Raw genomic sequence first — 19,724 nt, forward strand, 5'->3', positions numbered from 1 at the left:
ACATATCCCCCTCCCACCTCAGATGCAGACATTAAAAATACCCAACTCTACAAAACACTCCACTCTGTGACATGGAGAGAAACATATCTTACTGTGACATAGTAAGATGCCAACCATAGATTCAGCTGAAATGTTATGTGCCAAAACTAGTAGGTAATTTGGGAGACCTGTACCTGAAACTCTGGAGCGCTGCTACTCACCTGAGTAGCCAATACTGACCTTGATGGACCAAAAGCCTGACTCATCATAAGCAGCTTCATTTGTTCATGCATGTGTTTCCCCTATTCTACTCATCCCTTTTCAATTGGCTGATATAGACAAGGAGCCAAAATCTTGGTGATAAATCAGTTGCTGAACCTGCAGAATGTTAAGAAAAGCTGTCTAGCTTAGCAACAATAAACACTGTGACTTTCTTTTTTGTTGGCAGCATACCCACACTGGGTAGAGAGGCTTAATGATACCCAGCTAGATAGTAGGGATCAGCTTCGATGGGAATGTAAAGCGACTGGAAAGCCACGGCCAACGTATCGCTGGCTAAAAAATGGAGCACTGCTCTGGCCAGAGGTAAGTACCCAGTAGCTTTAGTTTGCTTTTGGTTCCACTTGCTTCTATTAATGTAACTTCTGAGATAAAACCTCTGGGACCCTTAGAAGCCTACTTAATTATAATCAGGACTGTGTATATTCTAATTAGAAACAGAGCTGTGTGTACTGTGCATTATGAGATAGGAAAATTCTATGCCAACCACTTCTGTGACATAACAGGCGGAAATATACAATGTGTGTAAATACATTTAATGTCGATCACTTATTTTGCAAAATTCTGCTTTCTCTCGAAGAGGGCAAGAGCACATACAGAGTCTTGTATTATATGTATATGGTACAGAGGGCTTGTGATCTCTGCGAAGCTTCCTCTATGTTTACTGAGACTGCACAATTGGTTCCTGTGCATGTTCAAGCATAGTTTTGTAATAGTTGCTTACACATCTCTGCATTCAACATATTTTAGCATCTTCCTAGATGCAAAGGAAAGGAAAAGCCAGTACAACTAGTCTCTGGCCTACCATTCCAACAAGCAAAGTTTGAAGTCTTCCTCCTTCAGTGACTACTAAGACTGGAGGAAGTCCTCTTTAGGCTTGAGGAATTTCCTGTAACCTACCGCAGGATACTGCCCACTGGGCACAAGAATATTTAATGCACTGTAACAACTCTTTTTCCTCTTCTACTTCCTCTGAAGCTGAAAACCCACCAAAGTATCCTGCTTTTGTTTGCTTTTGTAGAATTATTTTTCCATTCCATTACAGAGCAGGATTGAGATGGTTAATGGTGTACTGATGATCCACAGTGTCAATCAGTCGGATGCTGGGATGTACCAGTGTGTAGCAGAGAACAAGCATGGAGCCATTTACACCAGTGCTGAACTGAGGATTTTGGGTTTGTATTTCCAGAATTTCATAAAGTTCCTCTCTGTGTTTCCAATTTATTAAGAATCCACTATTAACTTAGGCCACATTCTGCCAGAAAGTCCCACACAGCATGTACCATGTGAAATGAAATGGTACCAGTAGTATCCAGTAGGGTAGGATAAGATAAATACTAATCCAGATTTCCAGGTGGATCTAAAACCATGGTACTTCATTGTGCAGAATAGGCCACAGGTTAAGTAGAGTCGAAGTAGAGCTGAAACCAACCAACACATTTCCCTTTTTCTTCTATTTCAAGCATTGATTGTGCCCATACTAAAATTATAGATCCTGAGCACCTGAGACATGTAGCAAACTCAAAAAGTTCAATTTTCTGGTTGGATCTGCCCCAAAGGATCGATGCAACCCCCTAAGGTACAAGCAGTTCTACTGATGGTCAGCTTGCTCCATGCATGCCTGATCAAGAAGAACACTTTGATCTTCTCCTTCTCTTTGGCTCCCTGGCACAGCCGCATCCTCAGAAGTAGACAGTCAACACGCTTCTGACATCCAGGTCAAAAAGGTTGCCTATCCCTGGTCTAACCAGATTTTGTATATCATGAGGGACTATCTTGTCCCTTTTCCTTCCAAAGAACATAACAGTTACCTTACTGGTTAAGTTTCAAAGAGTCCAGCATTCTGTTTTTTAAACAGAAATTATTCCAATCCAGGCATATATGAGAAGAAAGCATAAAAACTTTTCTTACTAGTATGCATTAAGCTATAAGATGTAGCTTTATTTAACTTTCAGAAGGACATTGATGACAAATCGTGCTTACCCTTAATGAGAATGAGTTCTCCAGCAATTCACCTCATTATATAACTTCTAAAAATACTTCTAATTCTAAAACTCCTGCCTCTTTATTTGTACATGACACTTTTAAATTTACTTAGTTTGGGAGAGTGTTTCACTGATTAATGGAAGGGATTTCAATGCATCCTTTTGGACTAGTATACAATTTAAGTAAGCATTCTTTTTGTTCAGTGACAACAATATAATTCTGTAGAGCTTGCAAAAGCAAAAAAAAGAAAGAACAGTATATAATGTGCCAAAAAGTTCATTAAAAAAGTAAACTTACTGTACAGTCCTATGCAGGATGACTGCCGTATAAACCCATTGAAATGGATGAGTTTAGACAGGAGTAACTTTCCCTCTAATTGCACTGTTAGGCATGGATCCAACCTCTGCCTTCAGAGAGCGATGTGTTCACTTTCCCCTTCCTACTATGGCCCAAAATTTCCCCTAAACAAGCAGAACTTTAGGTACATTTTGGGCTGGAAAAGCCAAAGGGGAGAAGCAAGAAAGTTATGCTGTGCAGACAGAATTGTTAGTAGTGGTGAGCAACTTTTTCCAGTATTTTCAATTTCAGCTTTAAAAGATGTGAACATTTTTAGAATAACTGGGGAAAAAAAGCTTGTATTGGCTTTTTCAACTTTCCTGAAATTTTTCAGTTTTGTAAAGATGAACCTGAAAAATTATAAGCCTCACACAGCTGAATGCAGGGATTGGCTGAGCCAACACCTGCATTCAGCTGTGTGGGCACCTGTCCCTGCTTGTGGAGTCAGGACCGGCTTCGCAAGCGAAGAGGGAAGGTTTCCAGTGGAGATTGGGATTTCTGATCTCTGCAGGCAGCCTTACTGGCCCCCTCCCTGCTTGCAAAGTCAGAATCAGCTTCACAAGTGGTGAGGGAGGAATCGCTTGTGGAGATCAGGGTTTTTGGTCTCTGCAGGCAGCCCAGCTGGCCCCCTTCCTGCTTACAACATTGGAGACGGTTTCAGAATCTCTGAACCCAGCAGGCATCTAGGAAAGCCAAAAAAGCCAAAACCTATTCAGCTTTTATGAAGTCAGGCTGCTCGGCTCTACCAAATAGCCTGATTAAAAAGCTGAAATTGTGGGGGGTTTTGCCGGGGGCGGGGGGTAGAATGTTGGTTATTCAGGTTTACTGAATGATCAATCCATTGGACCCAAGGCATCAATGTCCCTTTAAGACTGAACTTTTTCCTTGCAAAACAGCCTCTGCTCCAACGTTCCCACTAAGTCAGCTGAAGAAAACCATCATCGTCACCATCGGCCAAGAAGTTACAGTGGAGTGCAAGCCGCAAGGCTCTCCGAAACCTTCCATCTCATGGAAAAAAGGAGAAAAGGCACTGAGAGAAAATAAAAGGTCAGATGTCAATTCATTCATTTCCCCCCTCCCCTTTGACTGTCTGAATGCCTGCGGGAAAGAGATAACGGGCAAACCCATTTGATTGACAATAGTTGCCTTTATAACGTTTGATATAAATAATTAGATGTCTGATATTATTTTATTATGCACTTTAATGTGGGTTTTTTTTCCGGGTGATTGCTGTAATCTGTTTTTCAAAGGCGAGCAGGATATAAATATTGAAATAAGTTAATTGAATAACTTTCTTTTTTTCGAGAGAGGGATTTGTTCTGAGCTGAACATGTTCAAAATCTGTAAGCTCAGAACCTAAAAGCTGCAAATAGAAAGCGTAACAGGGAAGCAGTCTGTAACAACTGTGATTGTTGCCATCCCAAAGCCTCAGAAGATTCAGGCTTCAGCTTTGTCTGCTGGGCTAAAGCTTGCCAACTCCAGGTTGGAAAATTCCTTCATATTTGGAGGTGGGGCCTGGGGAGAATGGGTTTGAGGAAAGTTATAATGGCATAGGGGCCATCCTCCAAAGCAGCCATTTTTTCCAGGGAAACTGATCTCTCAGGCCCCTTCTGCACATGCAGAATAATGCACTTTCAATCCACTTTCAATGCCCTTTGCAGCTGTGCGGAAAAGCAAAATCCACTTGCAAACAATTGTGAAAGTGGATTGGAAATGCATTATTCTGCATGTGTGAAAGGCACCTTAGGCTCATTCCGCACATGCAGAATAATGCACTTTCAGTGCTCTTTCAAGCTGTTCGGAATAGCAAAATCCACTTGCAAACAGTTGTGAAAGTGGTTTGAAAGCGCATTATTTTGCGTGTGCGGAAGGTGCCTTAGTCTGGATATCAGTTGTCATTCTGAGGGATTACCTGGAGATTGGCAATCCTAGCTGAGCCTCAGATTTCTTTAACATGAGATCTGCTTTGTTCCTGCAGCAAGTTCTATGTTGTTCCTCCAGCAAGTTCTATGTTGGATGAAGTTCCCCCACCTGATTCCTCTCTTACTTTGGCTTTTAGCCGGTGCCTAGTGTAATGGCAAGGAAGGGGCAGAATGTCTTTCCACCTTAAGGCCCGTCTTTTCCTGTTGGTTGAACCACTGAGATCATACCAGCCCCAGTGAATCACCTTATATGGTCTCCTGGTATGCTGATGTCATCACATTTACCGACATCATCCACAAATTGAGGAAGGGACTTTTAAGAATACACTTTCTCCTGCATACAAACTTACAGTAGGAAGTGGAACATTGAACAGGAACATTGAACCACCAATACTTAGCAGGCTATCTGTGTGGGAAGGAGGAATCTGGGATATTCACTGTTTCTGCCAAGTTGTGTCTTGGTCCTCTGAAATGACGAAAAGAAGAATTCTCAACTTTTGAAATGAAAAAAAGCGTTATCTGGAAGAGATCTGGGATGGGGACTGAAGTCTAAAGCTGGTCTGATGGTAGACCCAGTGTTCAAAATGTAGCAGTTCTGGATGGAGCTCAGTGCAAAAATTATAGGTAAAGGTCACATTAAAATAAATAGGTGGAAGAAAAAAATTCCTGGTGTTTCTCTTGCCTTTTTTGGTCTCAAAGTAAGCAAACAAGCAGACAACTCTACCATGCCAGAATTTTTTTCTTGTTAGCTAGTGTCTCTAGGTAACAGTGTTTTCATGGACCCAGAAATGGTTGCATTGTCTTTATGTGTTTTATTTATTTTATTAGGACTTTTCCCAGTACAAGCCAGATTCAGGATAGCAAACAACTGTGTTAAAATAACTGTGTTAATATATATATATTTATATATATAAACGTATCAGTTATTTTGTATATGTGTGTGTGTATATATGTATGTGTGTATGTATGTGTGTATGTGTGTATGTGTGTATATGCATGTATGTATATATATATGTGTATATGTATATATGTGTGTGTATGTGTATATATGTATGTATATGTATATGTATATGTATGTATATATGTGTATATGTATATGTGTATATATGTATGTATATATATATATGTATATATAGCCCAAGGCCACCCAGCAGGAATGCAGGAGTGCGGAAACACATCTGGTTTACCAGATAAGCCTCTGCCACTCAGGTGGAGGAGTGGAGAATCAAACCAGGTTCTCCAGATTAGAATCCACCTGCTCTTAACCACTACACCACGCTGGCTCACAGTGAGGCTGTGGTTTGGTTGTTTTTGCTCCTAATGTTTCCCCCATCTCTACAGCTGGTGTCTGTGGCTGGCACTCCATGCTGTGCCACAGAGAGAAACACATCTTACCTTCACATGCCTCTGAAGATGCATTTTGCTGGTGGTTTGAATGAGTGTGACTCCTCTCAGAGCACCAGGACGTACACATACAAACACAACTGCAAATGCATCTCATCCCCCTCCCACCTCAGAGATAGACATAAGAAATACTCAAGTACACGAAACACTGTACCTCGGAGAGAAACACATTTTTCTAAGACATGCCTTTGAAGATGCCAGCATGGAACCAAACAAAATATTAAGAGCTAAAGCTACCAGGTCACGGCCTCACAGGCCAGAAATCCCACAACAGCCAACTGACTCCATCGTGAAAGCCTTTGACAGTACATCTACTCAGGTTCCCTGTGGCTGTTTTTGCATGCCGAAATTGCCCCTCTGTTGGATGGGGAATGCCCCAATGCAATCGGGAGTGCTGCAGCGTGGCTGCCACATTTCTGACCCGGAGCTGCCCCATAGCAATGGCTTTGCTCTGCGAATTTCCTGAGCTGCAAAGGTTGGGGTCCTTTTGAAATGCCCCTTTGGTGCTCCGGAGGCTTCCACCAGCATGCAAAAGTCCTCCATATCATAAATGGGGCCAGTTTCCCCTCCTCGCCACTCTGGCCCACCCCACCAACGGACAGGCACTGAGAAGTGGCGCCCTCCCCCCGCCTTGCTGTGAAAAATAACACAGAGGGAAAAAACTTGGTTTTTTATAAAGGATGGAGAAACCTTCGGCAGAAAAGCAGCATGTGCAGGCACCGCAAACAGGAGGGCAACAATTCGCACACAAGGATTCCAGATTTACATTTTGGATTGGGGGGGTGGAGGACAGTGATCCTGTCACACACACAATGATTTTAGACTGGGAGGGTGAGGGCGCCGATTCCCAGTGCTTGATTTGTCATGTACAACTAAAATAGTGAAAGTGAGCAGCGGGAATGGGGTGAGATTCAGCCAATCCGAACACAGGAAACGGAGGCTGCCCATGCACACATGAAAGATAATCAGGAAGAGCTCGCGGTGTTTAAGCTCTGCTTATGGGAAAGCCCCAGGCTTATGGGAAACCATTCGGGGCTTCCCTCACCGGCCCTGACTTGAGTGAAATATAGAGCAGTGCAGAAGTGGGGAACTACAAGCAGGGTGAGAAGCCCTGCAGCAGGTGTGCTCCCCAGCTAAGCCTCAGAGCATTAGAAAGTGCAGAAACAGCCTATGTCCTGAGAATATATTCAAGGTGCTGGTTTTAACCAGTAAAGACTTCCCATTGAGTCCATGGCAAAGTTAGAGCTAAGCACTGTGCAGTTTCTGAACAATTAAGAACCTTTGATGTCTGGCAGTCCTCCAGAACATTTGAATGCCTTCCTTCAGAATTGTGGTTTTGTCTTTGGGAGAATTGCTAACAAAAGAGCTCTTTGCTGGCAAGCCCTTAATTAAAAACAGAATAAAGCATTCAGCTCAATGTGGCAGCTGTCCAAGCACTGAGAAACTCACCTTGGTTCATGCAAGATTTGACTGAATTATTTCTCTGAGTTGTCTTATTAAGGTGGCTATTCATGGCATTAAAATTTCAAACAATGACTATAATAAGAGTAGAATAGTGATGGCTTGTAATGAAAAAAATTAAGGCATCAGGGCAGAAGGTGAAAATAAGATCCTGAATCGACTGTAAATCAGCCTCACAGATAGCAGCTCACACTAAGAGGTAACCCTAAGGCAGATCCATATTTTATTTATTTATACATTTATTTATTTTCATTATTTATAGTTTGCCTTTTTCACAGGGTCTTGTGGCAGATTACACACAGTAGTCAGTACGATCAACTGGATGAACTATACAAATCAGCAGGATGGGATATCCCCAAACGTATAGTCTTCTTCTCTGGAGACCTGCTTGAGTTGGCCTAAAACAGTAAAAGAAAACTATTAAAATTCAGCCATCAAAAAAGCCAGGGCATTAAAAAAGCAAAGACATACGCTGAGCATTGTTTATTAGATATATTGTACGGTCACGTTGTTGATCACTTTATTCAATTTTGAACATTGAGAGCCATTGTGGTGTAGTGGTAAAAGTGTTGAACTAGGATCTTGGAAATGCAGGTTCAAATCCCCACTCTGCCTTGGAAATTTGCTGGACAACTTTAGGCTGGTCACACCCTCTCAGCCTCGACCCTGGCAAGCATTTGGATGGGAATACCAAGGGTATGATGCAGAGGCAAGTAGTGGAAAACCACCTCTGAACATCTCTTACCTTAAAAACCCCAAGGGTTTGCCATAAGCCAGCTGTGATTGGGCAGCAAAAAAAATCCTATTGCATGATCCATCTGATGTCCTATGATTACCTTCTTTCTCTCTCTTATTTTCTCTCTCTGATTGTACTGTGTAGTCTCAATGAGAAAGGTAAGCTATAAGTAAATTCATGCATGCATACATATATGAACTACAAATACTTCAATACTTCACATGCAGTATCTGGTACAAGGAAAAAGAAAATGAAAACAGAAGAATCACAGTTTTGATTTGAACTTGAGAGAGTCAAAATCAAAGTGAAGTTGCCAGATCAGAAAGAAGAAAGAAGAACTTTGAAGTCATCTTTAATCTGAACCCCAAAGTTCCCTGTTCCCATTCTGAGCCACAAGATTACACCTTCTTTCATGCTGAGATTTTTAGACCTATTTCCAGGGCACAAAGACACTAAGTGTGAAGTAATATAGAAAGAAGCCCTCAGGTACTCCTGTGATGTACTTCTTTACCGGTTTAATTATTTCCAGGAATTGATTCTTTCAACCATTGAATTATCTCCCTTTTTTCAAGTGCTTACTCCCACTTTCATTTCTTTCTTCAGGTTTTTTTGCCTTAAATACCAAATATCAAGAAAAAAAAAATTGGTCTCCTGGCTTAAAAAAAATAACAATTACACTGCAATAATGTGACTTGAAAGATCACCTCTGACTATGTAGTGCCCTGCTGATTTCAGCCTTCCTTTGCATCTCAGGCTAATTACTGGTTCAACTAACAGGTTATAAATTCTCATTCTAACTATGGCTCATTTGACACAGTGGGGAAAAATGGCTGGCCAATTTTCTCTCTGTGAACTCTGCATAGGCGGGCATGCAAAAGCCATTATTTGCTTAAAGTCTTTTCTTTGGTTAAGCCCTTCAGCTCCCACCCCGGACTATTACTTTTTGCTTTCCTTTTTTTTGCTTTCCTTTTTCCTTCACCGAAACCCACATCTCCGGTATGTAGTAATTTAAATATCTAAGGACACGCTACCCAAGTGGTGGTTTAATTATCATAATGCAAGTTGCAAGAGAGGCAAGTTTCAAAGAAAATTGGGAGAGGGGGAAATGGGGAGAGGTGAATTTTATAAGAGGGTGGTTTGTTTGTTTGTTTTTAAAAAAAAGGATCTTCCAATGAGAATTGTGCAGTTCCTGCTTTTTTAAAACATAAATCATAGTCTAATTTAGCTGTGGCAGTTCATAATGGGAATTAGAGATTTGGATATAAATTAGAAAGCGGAAACAATGACAACCTTGACTGTATAATAAAAACAAATTACAGGATCATTTTGTATACAAAAAGGAAGTTGGCTCAATAGCCTGCAATTATATTAATTGGCCATATTAGTCTATGTGCAACGTGGATTTTGAAGTGACTCGGGGAGTGATTATATTTTGATCAGATTCACTCAGTTTAATTAGAGCACCGTAGATCAACCTTGCAGCCAATAGTTTTGTAAACAATAGCAATAGCTAATATAATGGGTGGAACTGACGCAGCTAGTTGGATTTCTGATGGGAACCAAAATTGGGAGCTCCTCTTTTATATCATTCATAGCAATGGGAGGGCAGAAAAAGGCATTATGGGAGATGCACTGTTGTTGTTTTTTTGTTTTTAAAGTTCTACTGGTGTCTGGGGTCTGTTTTAATATTTATTTAATAATATGTTGCATCCATCTTTCTTTCGCCAAATCCATATATCAAAGCAAGTAGAAAAACATATTTACAGCAATGTCCAACTCTCTGAATTAAAGCAGAAGTCTTAATAATGTCCAAGGCTGCATCGATTCTTTTAGTTTGATATTATTTCAATATTTTACAAAAAAAAAGAATCATCTTTGTGTGAATAGTTTGGGAGTTTTTTTGTCAGATAATCTCTTTTCTTCTCTTTGCCTAAATATGTTAATCTTATCCAGGAATATAATATGCCAACATCTCCTGATCCAATACTTGACAGAAGTGCTGTTCTTTTGATTCCAGTGCTTGGCCACCAACATCCTTACTGCCTGATCAAATTCCCTTAAAAAAAACACTCATTTTATTTCTCTAGCTGCAGGTCCATCTGACAAAACAGAATTATCAATAGAGTGTATTCTACTTTCTTGCCTTTTCTATTACTCAAAATCCTATAAATCTTTTGCCAAAAACTAGAAAGTGCCAAGCAGCTCCACCATTAATTGGATAAGGGATTTTTTGTCTATGGCACATTGCTGGCATTGATCTATTGTATTATTGACCAGGGGGGAAGTACGATTTTAACATAAACTTTAACCCATTTTCTCTAATAGTGATGTTTATCGAGGTGTGAAAAATATCCTTATAGATTTTTTCCAATTTCTCAATTGTTATCTCTTGCCTCAAGTCTGCTTACAGGGATGCATTGTTGCAACCTAAAACAGCAGGCCTGTATGTCTATCTCAGGGAACAGAGAGATAACAAATGGACAAATTCCTTTTCATCTATTAGCAGCAATAAAAAAAGTGGACTGAAACCTGTAACTGAATGATATCACATTGCATGTTTTATATTACTCGATATTCTCTGAGCAAGGAGAAAGAAAAGAATGCAAGGGATGAGGGATAGTCTAGGAGGACAAAATTCCAGGATTGCCGGTAGCCTTTGTCTAGCAGATTCTAGAGAGTAAAGAGCAAGACGTGGAGTTGCTGCTGAATTATGTTGTGACGTCACATCACATCAGTGTCAGTCTATTGGTGCAATTGCGGAAAACTATGGTAAAATCACAGAGTTTCCAGCTGTTCCTAGGATGGACTGACATCACTTCTGGGTTCTCTCTGGAATGATGTAAAGCTGATGGTGATTTTTCCCACCTCCTGCTGGTTGCTAGAATAGTAACAGAAAACAAGAGCCAGGGTAGGGGCCCTGGCAAAAAACTAAGTACCTTGAATGCAAGTAATTCACTTTGTTTTCATGTGATATTTGGGGTGGGTCTCCCAAGAAACTATTACTAGACTGAACCATGGTGGGTGTGTGGAAGCTCTGTTTTCAGTGGTGTTCTCCTACCCATCCTGCCAACCCTTGGGTTGCGTAGCAATTCAGTGCCAAGATGAGGTGTTCATTCTCTGCATTGGCTCAGTGTCACCCATGAGTACAGTAAACCCTGCCTGGACTTGACCTCGCCCACATCAGCCTTGCAAAACAACCTGCTTCTCTGTATTGTTGAAGGCTTTCAGGGCCGGAATCACTGAGGTGCTGTGTGGTTTCCGGACTGCATGGCCGTGTTCTAGCAGCATTCTCTCCTGACGTTTCGCCTGCATCTATGGCTGGCATCTTCAGAGGATCTGATTGTAGAAAAGCAAGTGGAGTATATATTCACATATATACAGGTATATATACTCCACTTGCTTTTCTAATAGCAGATCCTCTGAAGATGCCAGTCATAGATGTAGCGGAAACATCAGGAGAGAATGCTGCTAGAACATGGCCAAACAGCCCAGAAACCACACAGCACCTCAACCTACTTCTCCTTTCCCTAAAGAGATTAGGAAGAGACAATACTCTGGTGTGAAGAGGCCATTCCCATTTCCATCCCTGAGTCATACATCTCCTCAGAAACAAAGGATATGCTAAACACATTCATCAAGGAACTCATGTCTGACATTTGTACAGAATACTCATCTTATTTTCTAGCTTCTTGACTAACTTCTCCAAAAGACCACCATTCTTTATTGCCTGTTGTCCTGAAGCTGATATTAAGTCAGCTTCAACCTAATATGAATTATTATCTCCTGGCTTTCCCTGACTTGGGACATCAAGTCTAAGTGTCAGCCATTCGTCACCACTTAAGTTAAGCTCTCCCTTTGTCTCCTCTCTGGATAAGCTATCCTTGCCTTTGTCATGGGAGATCAGGGTCACTTTACATGGCTAGAGGACCCAATCTTTCCCATAACATAGCTGTCCACCTGACAGCTAGTGCCCAGTACTTCTGAGTTATTCTTTGGTTTAAATTAAATTCTCTGCTTCCTTGGATCCCAGTGTAGGCACTGGACTATGTTTTTCTGGACCCCCTCTTCAGGATAATTATAGCCTTCCTTCCAAAAATCCCTTGCTTTTCCAAACCTCTCCACTCAACACTATCTATATCCTAGGACTGTGTGATTCCTCTGTGTGCTTTATCCATTTGTGTGCTTGTGTTTTTATTATTTTACTTAATAAAACTTCTTAAACTTTTTCTTGTGTACTTCTTAAACTTTTTCTTGTGTACTTCTTAAACTTTTTCTTGTGTATTTCTTGCAGAAACTTATCTTTATAAAAGTTGGCAACAAAGATCTTGAGCTTACCCAGCCACTTGTTAAAGTATGGTCTGCATTTCACTTATTCACCACTCTAAAAGAGGTGGAACCCAGCATTTTGGATAACAAAGCCTCCTGGGTGACCTTGGGCTAGTCACAGTTCTCTAAAAATCTCTCAGCCCCACCTATCTCACGAGGTGTCTGTTGCGGGAAAGGAAAGAAAAGGTGGTTGTAAGCTGCTTTAAAACTCCTTACGATAGAGAAAAGCAGGATATAAAAACAAACTCTGTTCCTTCTTAACCTACTCACTGCAGGCTTCCTAAAGGAAGTTGAATGAACCAGCACTTTGAAAGGCCCACAACATCCCATCCATCATGCCTGTCCCATCACTAGTTTAGTCCCTCCCCACACAGCTGTCAACCTTTATTGCTCTGGCTAGAGAGAGAAGAAACAGCAGCTGATTACCTTTCCATCCTGCCTGAATCCTATTCCCCTTCTTTCCAGCTACTAGCTTTGTCTGGATTAGAGGCAAGTCATGCAAAAATATCATAAGCCAATCCCAATGCTGTTGTTGGCATCTCACTGGCTCCAGATGAGTTTACCTCATCCTTCCTCCCAGTTTTCTAGCATTTGGCTTAATTCTGATTTCATGCCTCAGTACGTTCTGAACAATCTTTGTCTCCGAGTGCATCATGTACTAATTTTTTCTCTGACAGCCTTGTAATGGGAATTTGAACAGCTATTGTAGTTAGCTTGTTAAAAATAGCATTTGTATGTTCATGTGAGGCTGGTTCCTATTTCTTCCGTATGCCCATTTCACTAATCTTGGTTTGGTGAAGTGATATCTCTTTTGTAAAAAAATTGATCGATTTGTTGAAATGGATTTGCATTCAGGCCAATGTGTGTATACAGATCCTCCCCAAATTCAAATTCATCAATGTGTCAAGGATGATTAAAAGTAGCTGTTCTGGACTAGATCCAAAAAACTCCTGTGGAATATAATGCCATATAATGCTATAAAGTCCATCACTCTGTATACTCCTTCAAAAGCCATCTTGAAGGTTAGATACAGACTTGGAAACAGCACTTATTGCAGAGGGAAGGCACTGCACAAGTGAAAATTCAACCCAACTTCCATGTGCAGGAAGTTGGGTTGACCTATTTGCCAAGACATCGATATCCTGTGAGCAGGCATGTGGTTTTTAGAAGTGGGACACTCAGGTGTTTCCCCCCACCACCAGTTTTATAGTTGTCAAAAAGGCATAGGGTGGAAGGGAGGCAAGGTTGAAGCCTCTTTTCCCACTGTGCCAGAATGCAAAGCAGAACAGAGAGAAAAAGTACTTTTAAAGGTGATTCCTTGGTCACAAGTCTGATGTGAATGATGGCAAAGTTCTCAAAAGAGAAACTTTTTTTCCCCTGCTCAATTTCAATCACATGTCTAATATATTCGTGAACTTTCTCTCTAGGCTGTAGCAGACTGTAGAATGATAAACAATAACCTGAGCAGTTAGCCTATAACTGATAAGAGAACTGCCTTACTGTCTACACGTTCCTCAAATGAGACTAGTCTTTGTAAATTCGAGAGTCAGTTACCAGACACCAGAGAAATTGAAGTTAACCATTTGGCTCATTAGCATGACAAAATGCCCACTTGGGGACAAATCACCTATGGAATGAGGGGGAGGAATCAGTGGTGTAGGATGGGTTGCCAGCACCCGGGGCAAGGGCAGAAGGCATGAGGGCCATCTGCTGCTGCGGCAGGGCTGCAGCCACCAGGTAGGCCAGTGGCATGGGGTCAAAGGGCAGAAGGCTTCTCTGACGCACCTGTAGAACCCAGCCATCACCACTGCCTGGCCTGTTGAGCGGCACTGCCTTGGGCAAGGGCAGAAAGAGGGCAGCTGGGGCTTAACTGCCATCCCTATAGGTCAGTGGTGGCGAACCTTTGGCACTCCAGATGTTATGGACTACAATTCCCATCAACCCCTGCCAGCATGGCCAATTGGCCATACTGGCAGGGGCTGATGGGAATTGTAGTCCCTGTAATCTGGAGAATATAAGAACCCTTTCCGCCTCTGGCTAGAGTGCTGAAAGAAGATAACATGGATGAGCTGGCCAGAGGCTTGACCCGCTCCCCATGCAGTGCCAGTTCTCAGCCCCCCAATGCCATGGAGAAGGCAAAGGGGCTCTCATTACCCAGCTTCAGTGCCATCACCACCAGTTTGGGCCTTAAGGGAGCAGTTGTGGCAGGGTGGGTGCCCGAGTCCCTTGGGTGCAGGTGGAGGAAGCCACTGCCTCATGCTCTGGCTCCTGAGGTATGCAGAGTGTCTAGGTCTGTCAGGTGCAGGCTGGGGCTCCACTCACATGTCAGCGCCAACTGCATCATGCCCTGGCTGCCTGGCAGGGCCTGGGGCCTGGTTCACTGTGCCTTCTGCCAAGTTGCTATTGGCCAACATTACCTATTGCCTTGGCCAACATGGAGTGCCGGAAGGGCCAGGGCACTTCTTTTGTCTACTCAACTTCTGATTCCATCCTCTCCTGGCTCTGGTCTCCAATGATTGGCAGAGTGCTTGGCACATTTTGAGTGGCACAGTCAGGAAGCAGAGATTGGAAATGTATGTGGGTAGGATTGGTGGGAGACCAATGATGCACGAAGGTCCGGGCAGCGTGATTGGCTCCCATTCAGGCTGGACACTCAGTGGGCCACTGCCCTCACGTGCTCTCTCCCACTTCTCACCCCCTCCCCCCCTTGCACTCACACCTCTCCCCACTTACCTTAGCAAAGAAGTTTCACTTGGATGGGAGAGGTTGCAAGTTCTAGCCCTGAGACTGCCCAAAGAGTGCCAACGTGGGCAGCGGCATGTCAGGGAAGTTTTTCTGTTTTCTTTTGAAATTTTGCACCCTCTCTTGCTGCTGCTTCTGCCATGTTGCCTTGGCCTCCCTTACTGTGAGCAGGTGAGGTGAACGACAGCTTTGCACTGGACTCAGCAATCATTGAGGCAGGCCAGGTCAGACGCTAGTGACCCTAAGAATTTTGCCTAGAACTTGAAACCCACCCACATGCTACACCACTGAGAGAAATACATTATGGCAGGCCAGGCCTGGAGTTTGGGCAGGAGCTTTGTGGATGTGGGAATTTTGGGCAAGAAACAGGAGGGTCACATGAGAGAATATTTTCATGTGAATTAATAAAGACAACAGCCTCTTTCAAGTAATGCTATTTAAACTTATGTAACTTTGAATCTTTGCACAAGCTAGGAACATTAGCCCACTTAGGTCCCTGTTCATTTATCTTTCTATAGAAAAATGAAACCTTTTTGCTTTCTGCTGAAGTGGGGTGGGGTGGGGGGGGTTGAACTTAAAGCTACACATATTGGCCTGTGGGGCCATTACAGTTTAAAGTTGGTTTTTTTCCTGAGCTGACTTGCATCAGAGACCCTCGGGCCCCAATTGCAAGCACTGGAACATTTGTCACATGTTTCCAAAGAGAATAATAACATTTTCATTATTACAGTGGTGGAGGGATGCTAACAGTTCCATTCAAACCAGTTACTCCCTTCTAAGCTGATTGATTTAGAAAGCTGCAATTCTTCTTAAGGCAGCTCTGTCAAACCCACATTCAATGAAAACAGCTTAGTAATAAGATATATGGATTGATATTTTGAGCATGTTAGTATTGCACAATAAGGGTGCTATAGGAACTATTATGCTGATTTCTGTTTTACCAGAGCTAGAACTAGAAACATTTCTGAGGTGATTTAAGAAGCTTCTGGGCAGTTTCTTTCAGTCTTGGTAGGGTTGCCAGCTCTGACTTGGGAAATACTTGAAGATTTGGGGAGTAGAGCCAAGGGAGGGTGTGGTTTGGGGAGGAGAAGGAGCTCAGTGGGATATAATAACACCCTCCAAAGCCGCCATTTTTTCCCAGGGGAACTGCTCTCTAGTCTGAAGATTGGTTGACGTTCTGGGTGGTCTCTAGGTCCCACTTGGGGGCTGGCATCCCTAGTTCCTGGCCAGAGAACGCTGTTCACAAGGAACCGTGCAGGAATCCCCAAGTTTTTAAAATGTCATGGAGCATTGCTTTGAATGCAGGATTTGGACAAAATGTAACCAAGCTGTTTGACTGGTGGCAGCATTTGCCAGCTGATGAAATGAGTTTTCCCCGCCAACAATGCACATTTTATGACAAAAGTAAAAGTAAAAAAAGTAAAAAGTAAAAAAAAATTATGACAAAAGTAAAACTTCACAAAATTTGACACAGCCTTATCTCTTAAAAATGAGTTGCTTAGAATATGTAACACAGAAAGTCAGGGAAACCGAAGATCACTTTTGGTAATATAATAATGTAATAAGCATATGCCACTGAGTCTCAGCTAACTTATGGTGACAGTGGTGTTTTCAGGGCAAGAGGTAAGCAGAGGTGAGTTGTCATTGGCTTCCTCTGCTTAGAAAGTCAATCTTCTTTGGTGGTCTCCCATCCAAGTACTAACCAGGACCAACCCTGTTCAAACCAAAGTTCTGGTGAACTAGTCAGGGTTATTCAGTCTGCCAATATTGTGGTAACTTCTGCTAAATAATAGCAGGTTACCTGGAATTCACTTGTTATGAAGAGAGAGAGAGTTTAGTTGTGAGTGTCTGTGGTGTGGTGTAGTGGCCAGAAAAGCTATGACTGGGTTCTAATCTTCATTTAGCCATGAAGCTCATTGATTTGGTTTGCGATCTCCAGGTGGCAGCTGTAGATCTCCTGGCAACAGATCTCTAGGCAACAGAAATCAATTCACCTGGAGAAAATATCCCATTGAAAATCCTCCTCGAACCTCGACCTCCTCAGACTCCACTCCCATGATCTCCTGGTGTTTTCCCAACCCTAATGATTAAAAGTACATTCCTCAGCAGAGTTTCTAAGTCTATTGATTTCAATGGATTTAGAAGGGTGTAACTCTGCTTGGGATTGCACAGTGAATGGTTTTGAGAAGTCACAATTCACCATCCTAGCCTATCTTATAAGGCTGTTTTACAGATAAAATGGAGGACAGGAGGTGGGTTAAAGATGCCCTGAACTCCTTGGTAGAAATGCAAGGACAAAATGAAGCAGATAAATTATTTGTGTGGGAGTACAAGGGAATGTGATTGTTTATTTGTGGTGTCAATGGGCTAATTAGTCAACAGCAATAGATACAAGCCATTAGGAATCTGAAGAGCAGTAGAGGAATGAGATGAAGCTAGAAAACATACTCCTTCAGACTGCAGAGAAGAGCTGGAAGACACTACTAGAAACTGCAAAAAGAAAAGTGGCAATGGTCAGGTTTACCATGAAAATTATCTGCTATTTTGCTGTTACTACTTTGACATTATTTTATAAATAGACTGTTCATTTTGATGAGCTCTATGTGGAATAAAAGTGCAGATTAATGAGAAAAAAACAGATCCATGAAGTTGGACAAATATCCTCATGCCACAGAAAGATCCCCTTACACTAAAACAAAAACTTAAACCCTTTCAAGAAGCCCCCTGACAAAGTAATTCCAAAGACAGGTGTATTTGGTGGGATACCCACAGATTGCTTCTGCAAGCAGTGATTCACAAGGAACTTTCTTACCGATACAGCAGGCCCTTCTGCTAGTTGAAGAACCCATTGCATTAGGAAAGAATCCTTGCGAAAGATTTCTTGTGGAGAAGATGATGAAATGCTTGCAGGGAACAGAGAAAAGGCAGAACTACTCAGTACCTTCTTTGTCTCAGTCTTCTCCCAAAAGGAAAACAGTGCAAAACCAGGGAAAAATGGAACAGAAGATGCAATAGGAGAAACACAGAACAGAACAGATAAAGAGGTAGTACTGGAATACCTGGCTACTCCTAATGAATTCAAGTCTCCAGAGCCTGATGGACTACATCCAAGGATACTAAAAGAACTGGGAGAAGTAATCTCGGAACCATTGGCAATAATCTTCAGGAATTCCTGGAGAACAGAAGTCCCAGCAGACTGGAAGTGGTCAAATGTTGTCCACATCTTCAAAAAGGGAAAAAAGAAGTTCCAAACAATTACCACCCAGTCAGCCTGACATCAATACCAGGAAAGATTCTACAGCAGAACATTAATTAAACATTCTGTAAGCACTTAGAAGGGAATGCCATGATCACTAAAAGTCAACATGGGTTTTTCAAAAACAAGTCATGCCAGACTAATCTTATCTCTCTTTTTGATAGAGTGGCAAGCTTGGTGGATAAAAGGAATGCTGTGGATGTAGCATACCTAGATTTTAGTAGAGCCTTTCTTGGGAAAAAGCTAGTGAAATGTGGTCTGCACAAAGGGATGTCATGCTGAAGAGGGAGCAAGCTTGTTTTTATCTGCTCCAGAGAGTAGAACAAGGAGTAATGGATTCAAAGTACAGGAAAAGAGATCCCACCTAAACATCAGGAAGAACTTCCTGACAGTCAGGGCTGTTCAACAGTGGAATGCACTGCCTTGGAGTGTGGTGGAGTCTCCTTCTTTGGAGGTTTTTGAACAGAGTCTGGATGGCCATCAATCAGGAGTGCTTTGATTGTGTGTTCTTGCATGGCAGGGGGGTGGGACTGAATGGCTCTTGTGGTCTCTTCCAACTTTATATGATTATACGATTGTGCAAGAAGAAAGTGTCACTGCTATTGTAACAAATGTATGGCACCCAAGCCACTGGAAATGGGAAAAAGATGGTGGACCTTGTAGCACATGAATTGTCAGGCATACTTTGGAAGGCCCATCAGTAACTGAATTATCAAGCATGGGAAGCAGCTACATGTGTTACTTTTTTCTTTGAGTGTGGTGTAATGGTTAAAAGCAGTGAACTGTAATCTGGAGAACTGAATTTGATTCTCCTCTCCTTCACATGAGTGGGATTTCTTTCCTCTCACTGCTCTACGCGAAGCCTGCTGGCTGACCTTGGGCTAGTCACAGTTCCCTCAGAACACTCTCAGCCTCGCTTATCTCACAATGTGCCTGTTGTGGTGAGAGGAAGGGAAGGAGCTTGGAAGTCACTTTGAGACTCCTGAAACATAGAAAAAAGTGGAGTGTAAAAACCAACTTTTCTTCTTAATTGTAACTTGTCGCCTGTATGAAGTTTTACTTTATCCTGATGCTCAGATAAATGTGTACACCAGGAGGCACAATGCAAATTCCACAGCTAACAGAACCCCTAGTGTAGTAGGATAACTTGAAGGGGATAAAATTAAACCCTGGCAGCTAGCGAGGCAGATGAATTCCTATTTATTAAAAATCATTTCTTCCTTAGCATGGGGCCACTTGTTCTGTCGGAAGTAATTTTCCCAATATAGTTAATGAAAGAATTTTCATTGCATAAACA

General features: G+C 42.2%; 1 protein-coding gene across 1 annotated transcript in view; it reads left to right on the forward strand.

Moving 5' to 3' along the window:
• Positions 1-19,724, forward strand: part of CNTN5 (contactin 5) — a 934,675-nt gene that overhangs the window by 761,199 nt on the left and 153,752 nt on the right. Inside the window, exons 11-13 of the mRNA XM_048492765.1 lie at positions 428-564; positions 1,304-1,433; positions 3,477-3,627. Coding sequence (XP_048348722.1) covers positions 428-564; positions 1,304-1,433; positions 3,477-3,627 — 418 coding nt within the window. The remainder of the gene's footprint in view (positions 1-427; positions 565-1,303; positions 1,434-3,476; positions 3,628-19,724) is intronic.

The sequence above is a fragment of the Sphaerodactylus townsendi genome, linkage group LG04 (assembly GCF_021028975.2).
Source record: "Sphaerodactylus townsendi isolate TG3544 linkage group LG04, MPM_Stown_v2.3, whole genome shotgun sequence".
Taxonomy (NCBI): Eukaryota; Metazoa; Chordata; class Lepidosauria; order Squamata; family Sphaerodactylidae; genus Sphaerodactylus; species Sphaerodactylus townsendi.